Source organism: Podarcis muralis, chromosome 7 (genome assembly GCF_964188315.1).
Source record: "Podarcis muralis chromosome 7, rPodMur119.hap1.1, whole genome shotgun sequence".
NCBI lineage: Eukaryota > Metazoa > Chordata > Lepidosauria > Squamata > Lacertidae > Podarcis > Podarcis muralis.
Genome location: NC_135661.1, coordinates 56,698,991 through 56,714,946, shown reverse-complemented (window position 1 = coordinate 56,714,946; position 15,956 = coordinate 56,698,991). Strand labels below are relative to the sequence as shown.

General features: G+C 44.5%; 1 protein-coding gene across 1 annotated transcript in view; it reads left to right on the top strand.

The window, feature by feature from the left end:
* The window catches only part of NLRC5 (NLR family CARD domain containing 5), a 52,285-nt gene that overhangs the window by 29,695 nt on the left and 6,634 nt on the right, over positions 1 to 15,956 (top strand). Inside the window, exons 25-44 of the mRNA XM_077931834.1 lie at positions 820 to 909; positions 1,621 to 1,683; positions 2,011 to 2,094; positions 2,408 to 2,491; positions 3,462 to 3,551; positions 4,947 to 5,012; positions 6,524 to 6,607; positions 6,734 to 6,817; positions 8,012 to 8,098; positions 8,975 to 9,055; positions 9,354 to 9,437; positions 9,848 to 9,931; positions 10,975 to 11,058; positions 11,542 to 11,622; positions 13,223 to 13,306; positions 13,768 to 13,851; positions 14,261 to 14,344; positions 14,509 to 14,592; positions 15,233 to 15,316; positions 15,570 to 15,653. Of these exons, the coding sequence (XP_077787960.1) occupies positions 820 to 909; positions 1,621 to 1,683; positions 2,011 to 2,094; positions 2,408 to 2,491; positions 3,462 to 3,551; positions 4,947 to 5,012; positions 6,524 to 6,607; positions 6,734 to 6,817; positions 8,012 to 8,098; positions 8,975 to 9,055; positions 9,354 to 9,437; positions 9,848 to 9,931; positions 10,975 to 11,058; positions 11,542 to 11,622; positions 13,223 to 13,306; positions 13,768 to 13,851; positions 14,261 to 14,344; positions 14,509 to 14,592; positions 15,233 to 15,316; positions 15,570 to 15,653 (1,650 nt within the window). The remainder of the gene's footprint in view (positions 1 to 819; positions 910 to 1,620; positions 1,684 to 2,010; positions 2,095 to 2,407; positions 2,492 to 3,461; positions 3,552 to 4,946; positions 5,013 to 6,523; positions 6,608 to 6,733; positions 6,818 to 8,011; positions 8,099 to 8,974; positions 9,056 to 9,353; positions 9,438 to 9,847; positions 9,932 to 10,974; positions 11,059 to 11,541; positions 11,623 to 13,222; positions 13,307 to 13,767; positions 13,852 to 14,260; positions 14,345 to 14,508; positions 14,593 to 15,232; positions 15,317 to 15,569; positions 15,654 to 15,956) is intronic.

The following is a 15,956-nucleotide window of genomic DNA, read 5'->3' as shown; positions in this document are numbered from 1 at the left end:
AATAATAAAAATACATGAGAAGATTCACAATTCATTGCTCTTTCATGACACGCAAATGCAGCTTGCTGTCTGAGGAGGCCACTGCACTCTGCCAAATGATAGGGCCGGCCCTTCTATCTTTTAAGATGGTGGGTTGGAGGAAGGATGTTAGGTAAATATCATGAGGATCTGTTCCTTGGAACGAGGGGTGGGGGAGAATTGGGGAAATGAGAAACTGAGGGAAACTGAAGTGGACAGATTCACCCATCCCTACTTGGTTGGGACTGATGGGAATTGTGGTCCAACTGTAGTCCACATTGGTCAAAACTGCCCTGTTTTGCTACATTATATTCCCAATACTGGGAAACACTTAAGTATGGGCTGATTCACTCAAACCATTTTTACATGGAATTTTCCGTGGTCAACCCTAACATGTTGACCCCCTTTTTGGTACACTGTCTCATTCAGTGAGTGTTAAGTTCTTTGAGACAGAATCATTGCAACTCAGCCAACATCTGAAAAAAGCTTCTTGGAGATGTTGAGATGCCACCTTGGTGTGTCTTCTTGATACACTCACAAAACACACCAAGAAGTAAATATGTTTTTAATTTGAATTTGGTATCATGCATGCTTTCAGAATTATAAGTCACTTTGAGACCTATTTGTAGTAAGTAATAAATAAATGTAACAAATAGTAATAGAAATAATGAATTACTGACCTTGCTGATTAACTGCCATATTTGCAATGGCTCCATATGATCTATTGACAGTTGGGATCCACAGACTGATTTTCAACTCAGCATTTGGACATTTCTGCTTCTTCCCACCTCTCTCCTACAGCATCACAGAGAGCAAGTTTTCATCACATTGTGTTTGCTTGCTGGCCAACTCAGTTAACCAGTGTAAGAGAATCTGCAGAGTGGAAGTCAGGTAAGAGGGCCAAGACTCCAGGAATATCAGGACATGGAGAACTTCTGACCTCCTCTCCCTTTCCAACTTGATCCCCAAGAGTCAAAAGAACAGAGCCTTCACTCCTGCTGCAATTCTAGGTGAAGAAGCTCCATAATATTAATCCTTAGATCAGTGAAACCATCCATGGCTACCAGCCACAATGGCTATGTTCTGCCTCCAGTGTCGGCAGCATCCTGCCTCTGAATACTAGAGAGGAGAGCACTGCTGTCGTGCTCAGGTCCAGGCTTCCCATACACATCTCATTGGCCACTGTGAGAACAAGATGCTAAACTAGACAGGCCATTGGCCTCCTCCAGCAGGACTCTTCTTAAGTTATTATGTTCTTAATTCCATCCCTTTATTTCTACAGTTTTCCTTTTCATTGCACCCAACAGCTGCAGAAATTCAGTGGAGTTGACTAGAATACACAAAACGGCAGATGTTCTCCTGTGATTTCTTTGGGATGGGCAATTGGATGTGCATCCTCCTTGTTTAGCACCCCCCCCCCGAAAGTGAAGTGTGTGGAAATCAGAGATGGGGGAGGCAGGGATCTGGAATAACCTTAACTTTAATCCAGTCAGCCTCAGCCACAATAGCCAGTCATCTGGGAGGATGTGGGTTGTAGTGCAATAACGTCTGGTTGAATGCTGCCTCAGTTCCTAGTCAAGGTATTTCCTTGTGTGTTTATAGATCAAGTGAAAATGCTTTCCTGCATTTTGTGAAAAGTAAAGAAAGCCAAGAAATATGCTGCAGGTATGTGCAAACCGATAATCCTTATTTCATGACAATTTTGCTTCCTTCAAACATGCTGAGTTTTCCCTCCTGGCCCTTTGGAAATCCTCCTGGATCGTTGGCTTTGAGCATGTTGTTCTCAGTCCACCTAAATAAATTTAGAAATGCTCATGCTCTTGAAGGATGAGATAAACTTCACCAGCATTTATCATTTTCCTTTTACATTTCCATCATCTTTCATCATTTTTTAAAATTATTATTATTATTATTATTATTATTATTATTATTATTATTATTAATTTTTAAAAGACTAACCTCTAACTTTCTTACTTGTCTGCCCTCTAACAGACTAACTGATTGTGGCATTGGCAAGTGTGAGATCGTAGAGCTGTGCCCCATCTTTGAGAAGTGTGACCGTCTTGCAGAACTGGAGTAAGTGTGATCTCCATTGTGACTACGAATGCATCAACCAGGATGAGCCAGGATCATGCCACACCTTTGCTGGAGGCTTTTGAACTGAGGTTGGGTGGCCATCTGTCAGGAATTTTTAGCTGTGATTCCTGCATTGCAGGGGGTTGGACCAGATGACCCTTGGGGTCCCTTCCAACGCTACAATTCTATGATTCTCTTATTCAGGCATTGCTGAGGCACTAACTTTGACTCACCATAGAAATGTATAATGGACTGTTGTGGTGGTTTCTATATACAAATCCAGGAGAGCTCTGTCTGCTTATTTCCTTTTCAGTCTTTCTGGAAACCATCTTGGCAATGAAGGACTAAGTTGCCTCTTAGAACATTTGCCCAGGACCCACATTCCCTGCCTGATGAAGTAAGTGGGTTCAAGAGGGATAGCTATGGGATTGGGGGTGGGGGGTGGGAGGTGCCCTAAGCCCACTTCTGGCTCTTTAACTTGCACATGCACACTGACAGCTACTGACATTCTCAAATCATCCCATAAAGTGCTTTCCATCATCTGGAACAAACTCTGAGCTAACAATAAATCTTGGGAAACACCTTCAAGAGAGAGCACAGTACTTGGAAAGCTTTGCTCTTGTTTTCCATAGGTTTGTATCTCTAAGGAACATCCAGCCTGTGAGGTGAAGGGTTGCACTGTAACTTGTAGTCGCCTCCTATGTTTCAGCCGCGACCCTCGCCCCCAATTTTCTGGTATCCTATCCCCGGTGGAACATCATTCCAATGTTCAGGCTGTGAGTGCCGTTCCATATGCAGCCAAAATGGCTGTGCCATTTAGGGGGAGCTGTCTGCAGGCTTGGAGGAATAACAAGGTTCTCAGAAGCATATGAAATATTTAAGGGGGAGCCCTAACCCGAGGGAACCCCCAAAACAGCCTAAGGAGGAACCAGTGCGTTCAAGGGCCTGGAACACTTACTGACTGTTTGCAAGGTGAAAATAGGCAGCGTCTGTGTGTCAGAGAGGGAGGGGGTCTAAGTATATTAAAGCCCCTCCATCTTCCTGTCAAGATTGAGTACCTGAATGCCATTAGGTTAATAACTGGCACCCGGGAGTCACGGGACCATTGCCTGATCAGGGGTTAGGATGGTGGATATAGAAGCACCATTTACATTCTGCTATCTTGTCCCCCTTTCTTTCTGCTATCCCTCTTGATCTGCTTTAAAAGGGACAATGGACAAAGCAGGTTTTGCCTTGGGTGGGAGGTCCAGGCTGTTGAGTGGGTATCTGACCAGTCTTAGAAATGGAATGGGAAAAAACTGCACACACTGTTGTAGACCACACTGAAAAATAATCTGAAACATTTTCCTCTTCCCCCTTCTGCATAGAATCAACCACAACGGGGTTTCACAAGATGGCATTCTCCATCTCGCTCATGTCTTTGCCACGTGCCAAAATGTGGCTGAAGTTCATGTGAGGTATAATTGCTTGTAATTTCTCTCCCCCAAGCCCAACACATACAGCTTGTCCCTTGGAACTAAACTGGAGTTGGGGTGTGTGTGTGTGTGTACTTACACACACACACACACACACACACACACACACACACACACAAATAATTTCTTATTTTTACCCCACCCATCTGGCTGGGTTTCTCTAGCCACTCTGGGCGGCTTCCAACAAAGATTAAAAATACATTAAAATGTCACACATTAAAAACTTCCCGGAACAGGGCTGCCTTCAGATGTCTTCTAAATGTCAGGTAGTTGTTTATCTCTCTGACATCTGGTGGGAGGGCGTTCCACAGGGCGGGCGCCAGTACCAAGAAGGCCCTCTGCCTGGTTGGGGGATAACTTAATACGAAAGGGTTTTTAATGTGGATTCAGAAAGGGGTGAACTTTCAGATATGGAGGCAAAGTTTACAGTTGCACCTAATGGGAGCATGGCAGAAAGCTTAAAGAAATGGGTGGGAGATAGAGGGAGTGGCTTGATTGACTGCCGTGCATGTGTGGAATGAAGAGACTGGGCACTTTGAGCGCTGGGGCTCCCACCATAAGCTCCTCCCTTCAAAGGCCACATTCATACCATGCATTTAAAGCATTGTGATACCACCTAAAGCAATCATGGCTCACCTCAAAGAATCATGGGAGATGTAGTTTGTGAAGGGTGCTGAGGGTTCCTAGGAGACCCCCTATTTCCTTCACAGAGCTACAATTCCCAGTGTGGTTTAATGGCCAGTCCCTCTTCTCAGGGAACCCTGGGAATTGTAGTTCTGTGGTGGGAATCTGGGGGCCTCCTGACAGCTCTCAGCACCCATAACAGACTACAGTTCCCAGAATTCTTTGGGGGAAGAAGCCATGACTGTTTAAAGTGGTGCCATAGTGTTTTAAATGTATTGTGTGACTGTGTCCTCACACCTTTCTCTAATCAAAAGCAATGGGTAGGCTTCAAATGTGTTTTCTGATATGCAGTCTAAGGTACTATTTGATCAGTCGGCTTTGCAATAATAGTTGTCCCAGTGCACATTTATGTTTCAAATGCCTCTGCTGTTCTGCATGAACATGGTTACAGTAAATAGTGTCAGAGATTAAAACATCAGTCATAAAAACTTCCCTAAACAGGGCTGCCTTCAGATGTCTTCTAAACATCAGATTTCTTTGACATCTGATGGGAGGAAAGACTCAAGGAAAGACTGGTGTGGAAAGCTACTCAGTGGTATTTCAGAAAGGGAAGTGTTGGAATAATAGAGAGGGGAGTAAGATTGTTTCAAAAGGATGTTGAAATACCAGAGAGTAAACACTGGTGGAACAACGTTTAAAGCTGCCTCCCACCTGTTTTTGTTTTTCTAAAAATGTGTGTCTTTCTCTCTGCAGTTTGTGCTCTGAGGCAACACTGCTGATCACCTTAGTGAGAGAAGATAAACCTCGAAAGATCCTGAGGTGATTATTTGAACATTATTCTACTCCCCTTGCGAGATGGAGCAGGACAGTCTTTACAGCAGGGGTGGAGAATCTTTTTCAGGTTAAGTCTGCATTCTATGGAGAGCTTTCCAGGGGCCACATGCTAGTGGCGGTCAGGGGGCAGAGGCATGACTAAACTGCTAGCCTGCAGTGAGAAATAAGTTAATGAACTCTCATAAGCCCAAAGCATCCATGGAAGAGGGAGCATGCTGCTTCTCTGCGTGGTTTGCTTCTTTTGCCTTCCTTCCTACCAATGAAGTTCTGCTATGGTTGAGTAATGGTTGAGTAATATCAGATGTGCATCAGATGTGTTTCAATAACCCAGTCACTTCTGATACAGACAAACAGTGGAGGTTAACTCAGATGAGGTTGCCTGTTGCCACCCTCTGTGAGTTGCTTCTCTCGGCTTTCCGCCTTACTAGCAAGAGTCATGCTCAGAAAAGAAACATGATTGACAGACCAACCAGCAAAAACAAGGGTGGGGGAGGCTTCTCTGAAGGCAGACCATGCTAACTCTTACACACGTAATAACAGAGCATGAATCCAATTTTATTTTTATTTATAAATGCTGCCCTCACCTGTCAGGTGCACCATGCCATGAAGTAAAGAATCTACCAAAGATGGGAAAGGGCTGTAGCTAATGCTATATATAGAACCTGGAACTAAGGGTGGAAGGACCTGCCTATTTTGTTTCTCTCTGTTTCTCATTTTTCCAATCTTAAATTCACTTATTCAAATTTATGAAGCAATCTGCAAATTATTATTATTTTAAATCATGAAAATTCTTCAGCATTTTATGGGCAATTTTTTCCTAATACAGAGGTACCTCAAGTTACTTCAGGTTACAAACTCCGCTAACCTGGAAGAGTTACCTCGAGTTGAGAACTTTGCCCCAGGATGAGAACGGAAATTGTGTGCTGGCGGCGCAGCGGCAGCAAGAGGCCCCATTAGTGAAAGCACGCCTCTAGTTAAGAACAGTTTCAGGTTAAGAACGGACCTCCGGAACGATTTAAGTTTCTTACTAGAGGTACCACTGTAATCACCTTTTGTTTGCAAATTATCAAAGCAATTTCTCCTGATAAAGTGCACATCTGTATATTTCCACCAATATATTCATTTTTATGCGCGCACACACACACACCTGATCTATGCATTTTTGCAAACATTGTTTGATTGGAGAAGTGCATAGCAAAATTAGGCCAAGTGCAAGTTTTCAAACATGGCAGTGTTTGTCTTCTCACATTGTTTTAGAAAGTGCAAATTAGATCAATTTGCTTTTAACTGTGAGTTGGATTTCTCCCCTTCCCATGCCTAGGACCTTCTGTATGCAAAGCAGATAATCTTAGTGAGCGTTGGCCCTCCTTCCAAGTCATCTAGAGGATCTCTTTAGAAACATTGTGTTTCTAAAGATGGACTGCCTTTAGAAATCACTGTAAGTTCTTGACCTACCCCAAAGGAGCTCACTTGACATGATTCCTCCTTTCTTCCAGCATGAAGCACTGCTGTTTCCAAGCAGAACATCTGGCGCTGCTGTCCTCTTCTCTGGCCAAGTGCCTTGCTCTGAGCGACTTCATGTGAGTTTTGCTACTTCTGTCATAAACGCTAGTCCCATTCTGATTGACGTGAAACACTACCCTGGTTCCTTTAAGAACAGAGTAATAATAAGACACCCTCAAAAGATTTGCTATCTTTGCTCTTAGGTCAGCTAATAATGGCATGATGCTCAGCAGTGCAGAAGATCTACTCAGGGCCTTAAGGAAATCGGAGGGCATGCTAAGAATAGGGTAAGCATTTCTCTTCTGTCATCCAGTTGAATTCAAGCTGTCAGAGATTCCACTCTGCTTCTAGTCTTTTGCTTAGGGTGTATCTAACAGTTACATGGGGTGCACAGCCGTTGCATTCCCTTGTCTCCCTAGTAACCTCTTGAAAACATGTTCTAAGAGGTTGTATTTGTAATTTCTGTTGCTCTTGCAAATGTGGGTCATAAAAATGTCCTGCTACATCCTATAATTCAGCAAACACAGGTTCCCCTTAGCAGATCAGCAGACACAGTCCATTCCTCTGCATGCATTCTTAAAAGAATTCCCATTCAGGGGGATTTGCTCCCATGCAACTGTAAGGACACCAGAAGAACCTGCTGGATCAGGTCAAGGGCCCATCTGGTCCAGCATCTTGTTCTCACAGTGACCAACCAGGAAGTCCATGAGCGGAAGCCTGAGCGCAACAGCATTCTGCCCACCTGGTGTTTAGAACCACTGCTGCCTTTGACAGGGAAGACGGAATGTAGCTGTAGTGATTGGTAGCCATTGATAGCTTTTTTTCCTTCCATGGATTTCTCTAATGCACTTATAAAGCCACCAAGCTGATGGGTGTCATTGCATCTTGTGTTTCTCTGGGTCTTGGAGACCTAACTCAAATCTTAGCTGGGGGCCAAATTCCACATTATGGGTGGGGATGAAGCACCCACCAAAACCCGATAGCTTTTGCCTTTCTCCACATCTATTGTCACATCTGTGACTAAACTTCCCAGTACTTACCTGGGAATAAGAATGGTCAGGCCAATCTCTTTCCAGCCTTCAACGTTCACATTATTTTTGTATGAATATTTCCCCACAAACACACACTTTTATATGCATTTTAACCTAATTATGCTATTTTATATGCATTGTTGTACATTTTGGGGGCCAATAACTATATAGCAAAATTCAGAAAATGGAAGGAAAGCTGTTTTGGGTCCATTTATTAGTCTGGGTAGTGCAAACCTAGTTGGTTTTGCTTCTAAATGCATATAAAACAAAACCCTCTGGCATCCCTGCTTGGGAATAAGCCCCACTAAACTCAGCAGGATTCACTTCTGAGTAAGTGTACATAGAACTTTGCACTGTATTTAAACAAAAAACAAGCAAACAAAACCAGGTGAGGCCTCACATGGGCCAATCTTCTAACAAAGCAACATATGTGTGTCCTTTGCATTGCAGCATCGAAGAGCCTTGGGTGAAAGATGAAAGCATCATTATCCTTCTGAAGTTGGCTGCCGAAGTCCAGGGAAACATCACAGCCATCACGTAATTAGTTCCTCTGTGTGCCTGCCTTTTTGAGTTGTTCTTTGAGGAATAAAATACATGGTTGGCAGAAAAAGATGGTGAACAAATCCTGTGAAAGCCTTAAAGGGAGATAATTTTCTCCCTAAGAACGTGTTTCTGTATTTCAACAGAGCTGGCCATGCATCTCAGAGCAAAGTCTGGATCAGGGATGGGGGATGTGTGGTTCCCCAGATCTGGTTGGACTCTTAATACCCATCATCCCTGAGCACTGACCATGTTGACTGAGGCTGATGGGAGCTGTGGTCCAAAACAGGTTAGGCTGAGGTGGGGAACTTGTTGGCTGGGACTGACAAGAGTCCAACAACATCTGGAGGGTCCTCAGGCTTCCCGTTCCTTTGCTAGGTGCAGCCGCTGTGGCATACGCTCCTCTGTGGTTGTGCTGGCTGGGCTCTATAGTTCAAAACCTCTGGAGATGCCTGGCTGTCCTATGGGAAATGAATCCAGATCAAAAGGCCACAAAGTGTGTTGAAAAGATCTCCCTGGAGAAGATGGAGCTGGGTCATACCTCTTGTCTTACCTCCAGTCTTTGCCAGTGATTCCTGGATTGCAGGGGGTTAGACTAGATGGCCCTGGGATCCAACTCTACAGTTCTTTGATTCCTTGCATTCAAGCCCACACAATGCAAAGATGTCAGAGGGAGGAGCAACCTAGGTATCCAACGTTGGAGGTGGGGTGAAGGGCCCCATTCCACTTTCTCCACACGTTTCCACTTTCTTCTGCCGTACCCACAAGTAAAGCACGAATAGCACTTTGTTCTTCAGTTTCTGTTGGGCAGCCTCTACGAGGCAGGGCAAACTTGTTTCAACTTTCCTGATTTTTCCTTCCATTTTTGGCTAGGATAAGAAGAGACCAGGCCCTCTTCGTAGTGGAACAGGAATTTCCTCGTCAGGAGGAGAAAGTGGAGTCCGTGGTCAGCCGGTGAGGAAGTCATTGTTCTTTGGCTGGTGTGATGGTTGCTCATCGTACTATACCATGATCCCAGCGCTCATGACATAGTTAAATTTTCGTTCATTCCAATGCACTAAAGTGGCCAAATGACTACAAAGAAACCCTACATGAAGGTGGTGGTGGTGGAGATCAATTTTCAGCTTAATTTGAAAATCTTCCACTCAGGAGCCCTCCCGGTTTCCACACCCTCTGTCCATGCATAGGCAACTTCTGCTTAAACTGCCCTTCTGTGTTCTCTTTGTGTGTTGTGTGTATGTGAGGCCTGCAGGTTGCATCAGTGTGAACTGGAAGCCAAAGGAGTCTGCTTTCTGCCGAAGCTCATTGAGAAATGTAGACAACTCTGGGCGTTAAAGTGAGTGTGGGGGGGGGCATGTCTCTCCCACAGTGGGGTTTGTTTGCTTTTTGTTTTGATCACAGAGAGCTGCTTGCTGTGCTGCTGGCTGCAGCCAAACATGAAATCACCAGACATTGGACGTCTCCATGGGGTCTCTCTAGGGACAGGTGGCATGGGAGGGTGTGAGGCATGGCCTTGCCTTAGCACTTTACGCCTCACAGGAGAGCTTTAAAGGGGTGACGAAATGAGACCATTTTGATGTTGTATGGCTTCCCTTGATATGGCTTCCCACTTTAAAAATATTGTTCTTCATAGGCCCCCAATGACACATGCCTTTATGTAACAAGGCTGCCTTATTGATATATAGCTTTCTGCTTTCCCCAGCAACTACTTGTGAATGTATCACACCTGTCCTTTTGTCATTACAGCTGGTCTCAGGTACAGTTCACTGATGCTGAAGCAGAAACCATCTCTGACACACTGCCACATTTTCCATCACTGAAGAAACTTGGGTATGTATGAATCGCTGCATGCTCTGGATTGTGTACCTGTTGTGTGTCTCTGAGTGGCACCTTCCATGATTGAACCTCTCTAGTGTCACACGCATCTCCTCTTTATTGTGAAAAGGTTTCATTTTCCATGCTGGGCTTCTCATACACAACTCTCTTCTGTGTGATCCAGAAACGCTTGAATACAGGTTTTTAGAGTTAAATACCAGTAGCGTAAATTTATGCAAAGTCCCTCCAGCTTGGCAATCTAAAACCGGTGGAGTTACGTATTATTATGACTTTAAAACTATCATGTAGGCACTAAATAATATATTTAAACAGAAACCTATTTATGAAAAATGGTTCAGTGTCTCTAAGGGAGGGGAATAACACAAGTCCAAAACGGTGTGTGTAATTTACTATGCACATGCTAACCTTTGCAGCATATCTTAAAATTTAGCAGATTTATCAGCACCCTCATCAAACTACATTTCCCAATATTCTTTTGGTGAAGCCATGATAGTTAAACTGATATAAAACTGATGTAATCCAGGCTCAGATAATGAATGAGTTTCTAATAGTATATAGGAGGGGGCTGGGAACTTACAACTCACAAGCATGGGGGAGAGAAATCTGTTCAGTTTGTATTTTAATGTAAACCAGTCAAAATTGTACTTCTTGAACTATAATGTGAACCAAAACACAGCTCTCCAATTTGTGCAGGGGTTGCATTCCTGGCACCTGCACACGTCAACAGAGCATGCATAAGCCCACCCTGCCCCACCCCTGTTCCGCCCTCTTCCAGGTCCAAAACTACCCATGCATTGGCAGCCACATGTCAGTTGGATGTGCGCAAAATGGTCACTGCCTGTACTCTGCATTAAGATTGAGTGTTTGTTTGTTTGTTTGTTTGTGCCATGGCCTCTTGACATTTTATAGCCACGTGGTGACATCTTACATTTATGTCTCATTTGCCATCCTGTGGTTGCAAATGACTGGGCCAGGTTACATTCAGTGGACAGAAAGCTGCTGACTACCCTAAACCTGCAATGGTTTTGAATTTCCAGGTTAACCTGTTGCAGTTTCTTCCCCCCCGGAATGGAGCACCTGGCTGAAGCATTGCATCAGTGCCACACTATTGAAGACATTGAGTAAGTTTGATATCCAGTATGTGAGTGACTGTGGTGGGCATCTCTTTTTACCCCTGGGTAAAATAAATCACAGGCCTTCTGAAAACTGCCTCTGGAAAGATGGCGGCAGAGAGGTCAACAAGCAAGCTAACACACCCACACCCATAAAATGAAGGAACAAAATCAGTTTTGATAACACCTGGGCAACCACGGAAATCTTAACCTGATACCAAAAAGATGCCAATGTCAGTGTCAGATGCATCTCCTTAAAGAGGCCAGGCCAAAGTCAGGGCACCACCATAGAAAAGGCCCTCCACTTGGCGCCTAAACTAACCTGCCCCTGCTTCTAAAGGGGCTTGGAGAATGGCCTCTACAGAAGCCCTTGACCCACCAGAAGACTGGTATCTGGGCCCCAGGCTCTTATTCCATTACCTCGAATTGCCATTTCCCCTCCCTCCTGCACAGTTAGCTGCAAACTGAATATGTAACTCTGCTCCTTTCTAGCTTTTCCAAAAGTGAACTTGGCATGGACATCAGTGCTCTGATGAACGCTCTGGAGGGAAAACTTCACCTGAAGAGCATAAAGTAAGTGGCCTTTCAGTTGGCCTTAGGTTAGGACTAGAAGTGATGTGTAATGCGATCCTGTATTCTCTGGGGATCTGGAGCTCTCCCCAGACCCAGCCTCCTTCAGTAGTTTTGCATAGCTGGAGTGGGGTCTTGAACTCTGGTTGAAGGATAGAGAGGGGCGTGTGTAGAAACTCGCCTGTTCTACCAAGGTAAAATGGCTTTGCCTACTTTTGCCTATAGCTCAGCCCACCAGTTGCACATGGCTCTCAGAAGGCTGCCCAGGTGGGACTGTGTCCTTCATTCTCCACTTCATTGGGGTATCCTACTTGCATGTGAGTTACAGTGCGGCATAATGCCACATGGATAGAAAAAAGTTTTTCTCCCTCTCTTATGACACCTGGAACTCATGGACACCCAATGAAGCTGAATATTGGAAGAATCAGGCCAGATAAAAGAAAGTCCTCCTTCACACAGTAGAGAGTTAAATTACAGAACTCACTCCTACAGGATGGTCATCAACCTTGATGACTTTAAAAGAGGATTAGACAAATTCAGGGAGGAGAGGGCCGTCCATGGCTACTAACCATGATGGCTATACTCTGCCTGCATAGTTGGAGGCAATAATGCTTCTGAAGATCAGTTGCTGGGATCCACAGGAAGGGAGAGTGCTCTCGTGCTCAAATCCTGCACCTGTTTTGCCACTGTGGAATATGTGGGCCATTGGCCTGATCCAGCAGACTCGTCTTATATTCTTAATGTTCATGGAGTAAAAGGTCCAGGCATAAACTGGAATAGAAGGCAAGTTCTGGACCTTGAACAAAGACCAGGGTGTAGATTCAGGACCACGGACAGTGGTCCAGCAGGTGAGGCAGAAAATCTCACTGCAGTGCTTTGGAGCAACTTTATAGCCTGGGCCAGGTAATCAAGATGGAAGCTCTGCCCTCTGAGTGCTGCACCCGGCCAGTTAAGGAGCCAGTACTCCTTTTCTGCTGCCATTGGATTTTTCTTGGCATTGAGGATCCAAGGATCTGACTGACACAAGAGCTGCTGCCAGAGGGTCCAGAAGCCACCTTAGATGTGGTTCCTTGCACGACCTGCTGCTCAGGATGCCTAGAGACTCTTGGGCTGGGGCTTTGTTTAGGAGTTTATATTGCAGTCAAGATTTAACTGTGGATATGCTCGGTTTTTGCTGCTGTTGGTATTATGCTTTTGCATTTTTATTAGGAATTATGTGGAGGTTCTTTTATTGTATGCTTATTGAGATGTTTTCATTTCTTCTTTGTGACTTCTTGCGTTTTGTTAAGTGTTTGTAATTATGTAAGTTTTTTGAGCATGGTTTGAGTATGAAAAGGTGGCATACAAATAAATAATTTGCATCATTTGTATCAACAGGGACTAGCCACAAAGGCTATGTTCCACCGTCGGATGCATTATGCAATATCAGTTGCTGGGAACTTTAGGTGGGCAGAGTTCTGTTACACTTCTGTCCTGCTTGTGGGCCTTGCAGAGGCACCTGGCTGGCCACTGGGAGAACTAGATGCTGGACTAGACAGGCCATTGGGCTGATTCAGGGGGCTGTTCTAATGTTCTGACAATGATATTCTTATTTACCTCTTAGCCTTGGCTCTCTGAATCTCAGCGATGCAGATATCCTCAATCTGACCTCCAGACTCTCAGCAATGCCTCTCCTGAAAAGACTTGTGTAAGTATGGCTCTGGGTAGAGGTTCGATCCAACAACAAAAGATATTTATTTTGTTCAGACCTGCCAGTTTCAGCGGCTGGCAATATGCAAGAGAACTTTAATTTGCCCAGGCCAAGGAATCAGGTAGCTTCTTACCTGCAGTTGGAGCGAGTGCTGAGCCAGAATCCATGGTCCAATTTTTCAAAAGTTTTCTTCCCCTGTGAAAGGGGCTTCTGTTTACTGGCCTCAGACTTAGGGTGCTTTAGAATTTATTTAGATTAAAAAATAATAATTTTGGAAGGCATGGGGTCGGGCTAAGGAATGAACACAGAAGAAATTGATGTGGATAGGACATTGATGTCCATTCCTGCTGTGAAGGCCACTGTTACCCAGCATGAAACAAGTGTTCTGAGAAGTTTGGGCCTTTTGGGACCATTCAGAATAATTGACTCATGTTTCATATTTCATGACTGTTTTCCAGTTTGAATAAAAACCGTCTTGGTGGCGAGTCTTGTTCACACCTTGCACAAGTTTTGAAGAATGCCATTCACATGGGAAAAATTGAGTAAGTTCATGTTTTCTGCTCATGTCTGCCACTTTAACACATCCCCTCCCAACATCCAGCTTCATTGTCAGAATTAATAACGAAAGGAGAACATGTCTTAATTAATTTTCTCTCTTTTTTCCAAAGCAGTGGGTGGCAGAGGGGCACTGGGATTACCTAGGCAGCTGCTAAGAGGCAAGGGGTGGCAGTGGGGCACTGGAGGGGCAAGTGACTATCAGATGTTGAAAAGCAGGTATCACTAGATCAAGTTACTCAGTTTTGTTGCATTAGGTAAACTAAAAATAGATTTAATTGGGTTTTGAAACAGTGAAATGTTCTCTGAAGCTCGACATACATGAGCCAGAACACAATGTCATGAACACGGTGGATGTTTTCTTTAATCTTATGAGTTGTCGGGTTTCTTTCAAAGTTTGAGCCACAACAAGATTGATGATGCTGGCATAAAAGAAATCGCTATGGCCATTCCAGAAATGCAGAGCGTGAAGCAAATCGAGTGAGTTTCTTGTGTCTGTATCAACCCAGTGAGGGACTACAGATTGTAGTCTGGGCGGAGGAGGAATTCCTGGTCCTCTGCCCACCCCACCAAATCCAGCTCTCACAGATTAGCTACAGTTCTGTGATATTAAGCAGCTTCCTCTGTTGTTGTTCCTCTTTCAGCCTCTCTAGCAACAGCATTGGTTCTGCCGGTGGACAGTGTTTTGTGGAGGCTCTGAAGCACAGCGAGAACCTGGAGGTGCTCAAGTAAGCTCAGATCTTCTCCTGGGGATTTTCATCAATTCCCTTTCAAAATAACCAGGTTCCTCAGAAAAGCGTTTCCCCGGGCTGTTCATACGGGGGGCTGGCTGTTGAAGAATCCATGTCCACACCCATGAATATTCTGTGAAATGGTGCGCTCCTTTCTCCTACGAATGCAGCTGGTGCCAGCTCCAGGTTTGTCGGTTGGATTTGGGCAAGGAGCCCTCAGTGGGCTCCCTCCTCCTCCTCCTCCTCCTCCTCCTCCTCCTCCCACCCATCCCCAGCTCATGTGTGCTGTCTTCTTCTGGACCGGAGTGCCTGAACCCCAGCGGTGGTGTGCAGAAGAGCCTGCAGGACCAGGAACCGCAATATCAAAATGTTTCCTCGGTCTGATAATCTGATAATCCTCAATTTGATAATCTGATAATGCCGATATTCTTTAATTGGACTTGGGGTTTTTTTTTAACCTATGTGCAACTGTTACGCTACGTGGCTATTTTATAGTTCAGTTTCAGTTTTTCAACTTTTAATTTTAATATCATTGTTCATTGTTATCATTGTTCTCTCTGTTTCATATACATTATACAACTAATTTTTTTTAAAAAAAAGTTTTCTCAATAAAGTTTCACATTGCACTTCTTTTCAGACTATCTGGGAACAATATTGGAAACGAGACGCTGGAAAAACTGGCTCCAGTTCTGCCCAACTTGCACTGCCTGAAGGTCCTTCAGTAAGTATCCTGGTTCAGGATGGACAGATCGGTCCAGTTTTCACCTGTGTCAGAGTTTGGGGAGTTTTTTCCTGCCTTCCCTCATTTGGTCTGCTCCATCCAGGATGTTCTCCACACTCATCATTCAGCAAATGTACAACCTGTGAGCCTGTGTACACAAATAGTTGAGCTGTACAAATCAACATGTGTTCACCCTTTTCGCACAAACGCTAGGCAAGGGCCTTCCCCACTTACCATCCTCTTCTTTCCTCAGCCTGGCATCCTGTGGCTTTGACTCGGAGGGAGTGGTTTGTTTGGCCAGAGTCCTCTTCCATTGTCCACAAATAGAGGAAATCAGGTGAGTGCATCTTGTAGGGAAGGAAATGAAAATAGGAAGGAAAAACCAGTAACACATGGGCTCTTGACATAGAATCATAGAACTGTAGAATTGGAAGGGATTCCCAAGAATCATCTAGTCCAACCCCTCTGCAATGCAGGACTCCTAGCTAAAGGATCCCTGACAGATGGCTGTCCAACATCTGTTTTAAAATCTTCCAAAGATGGAGAACCCACTACCTTCCAAGGGAGTACATTCCACTGTCAAACAGCTCTTACAATCACAAAACATGTCCTAATTTTTGGTTGGGATCTCCTTCTTTGT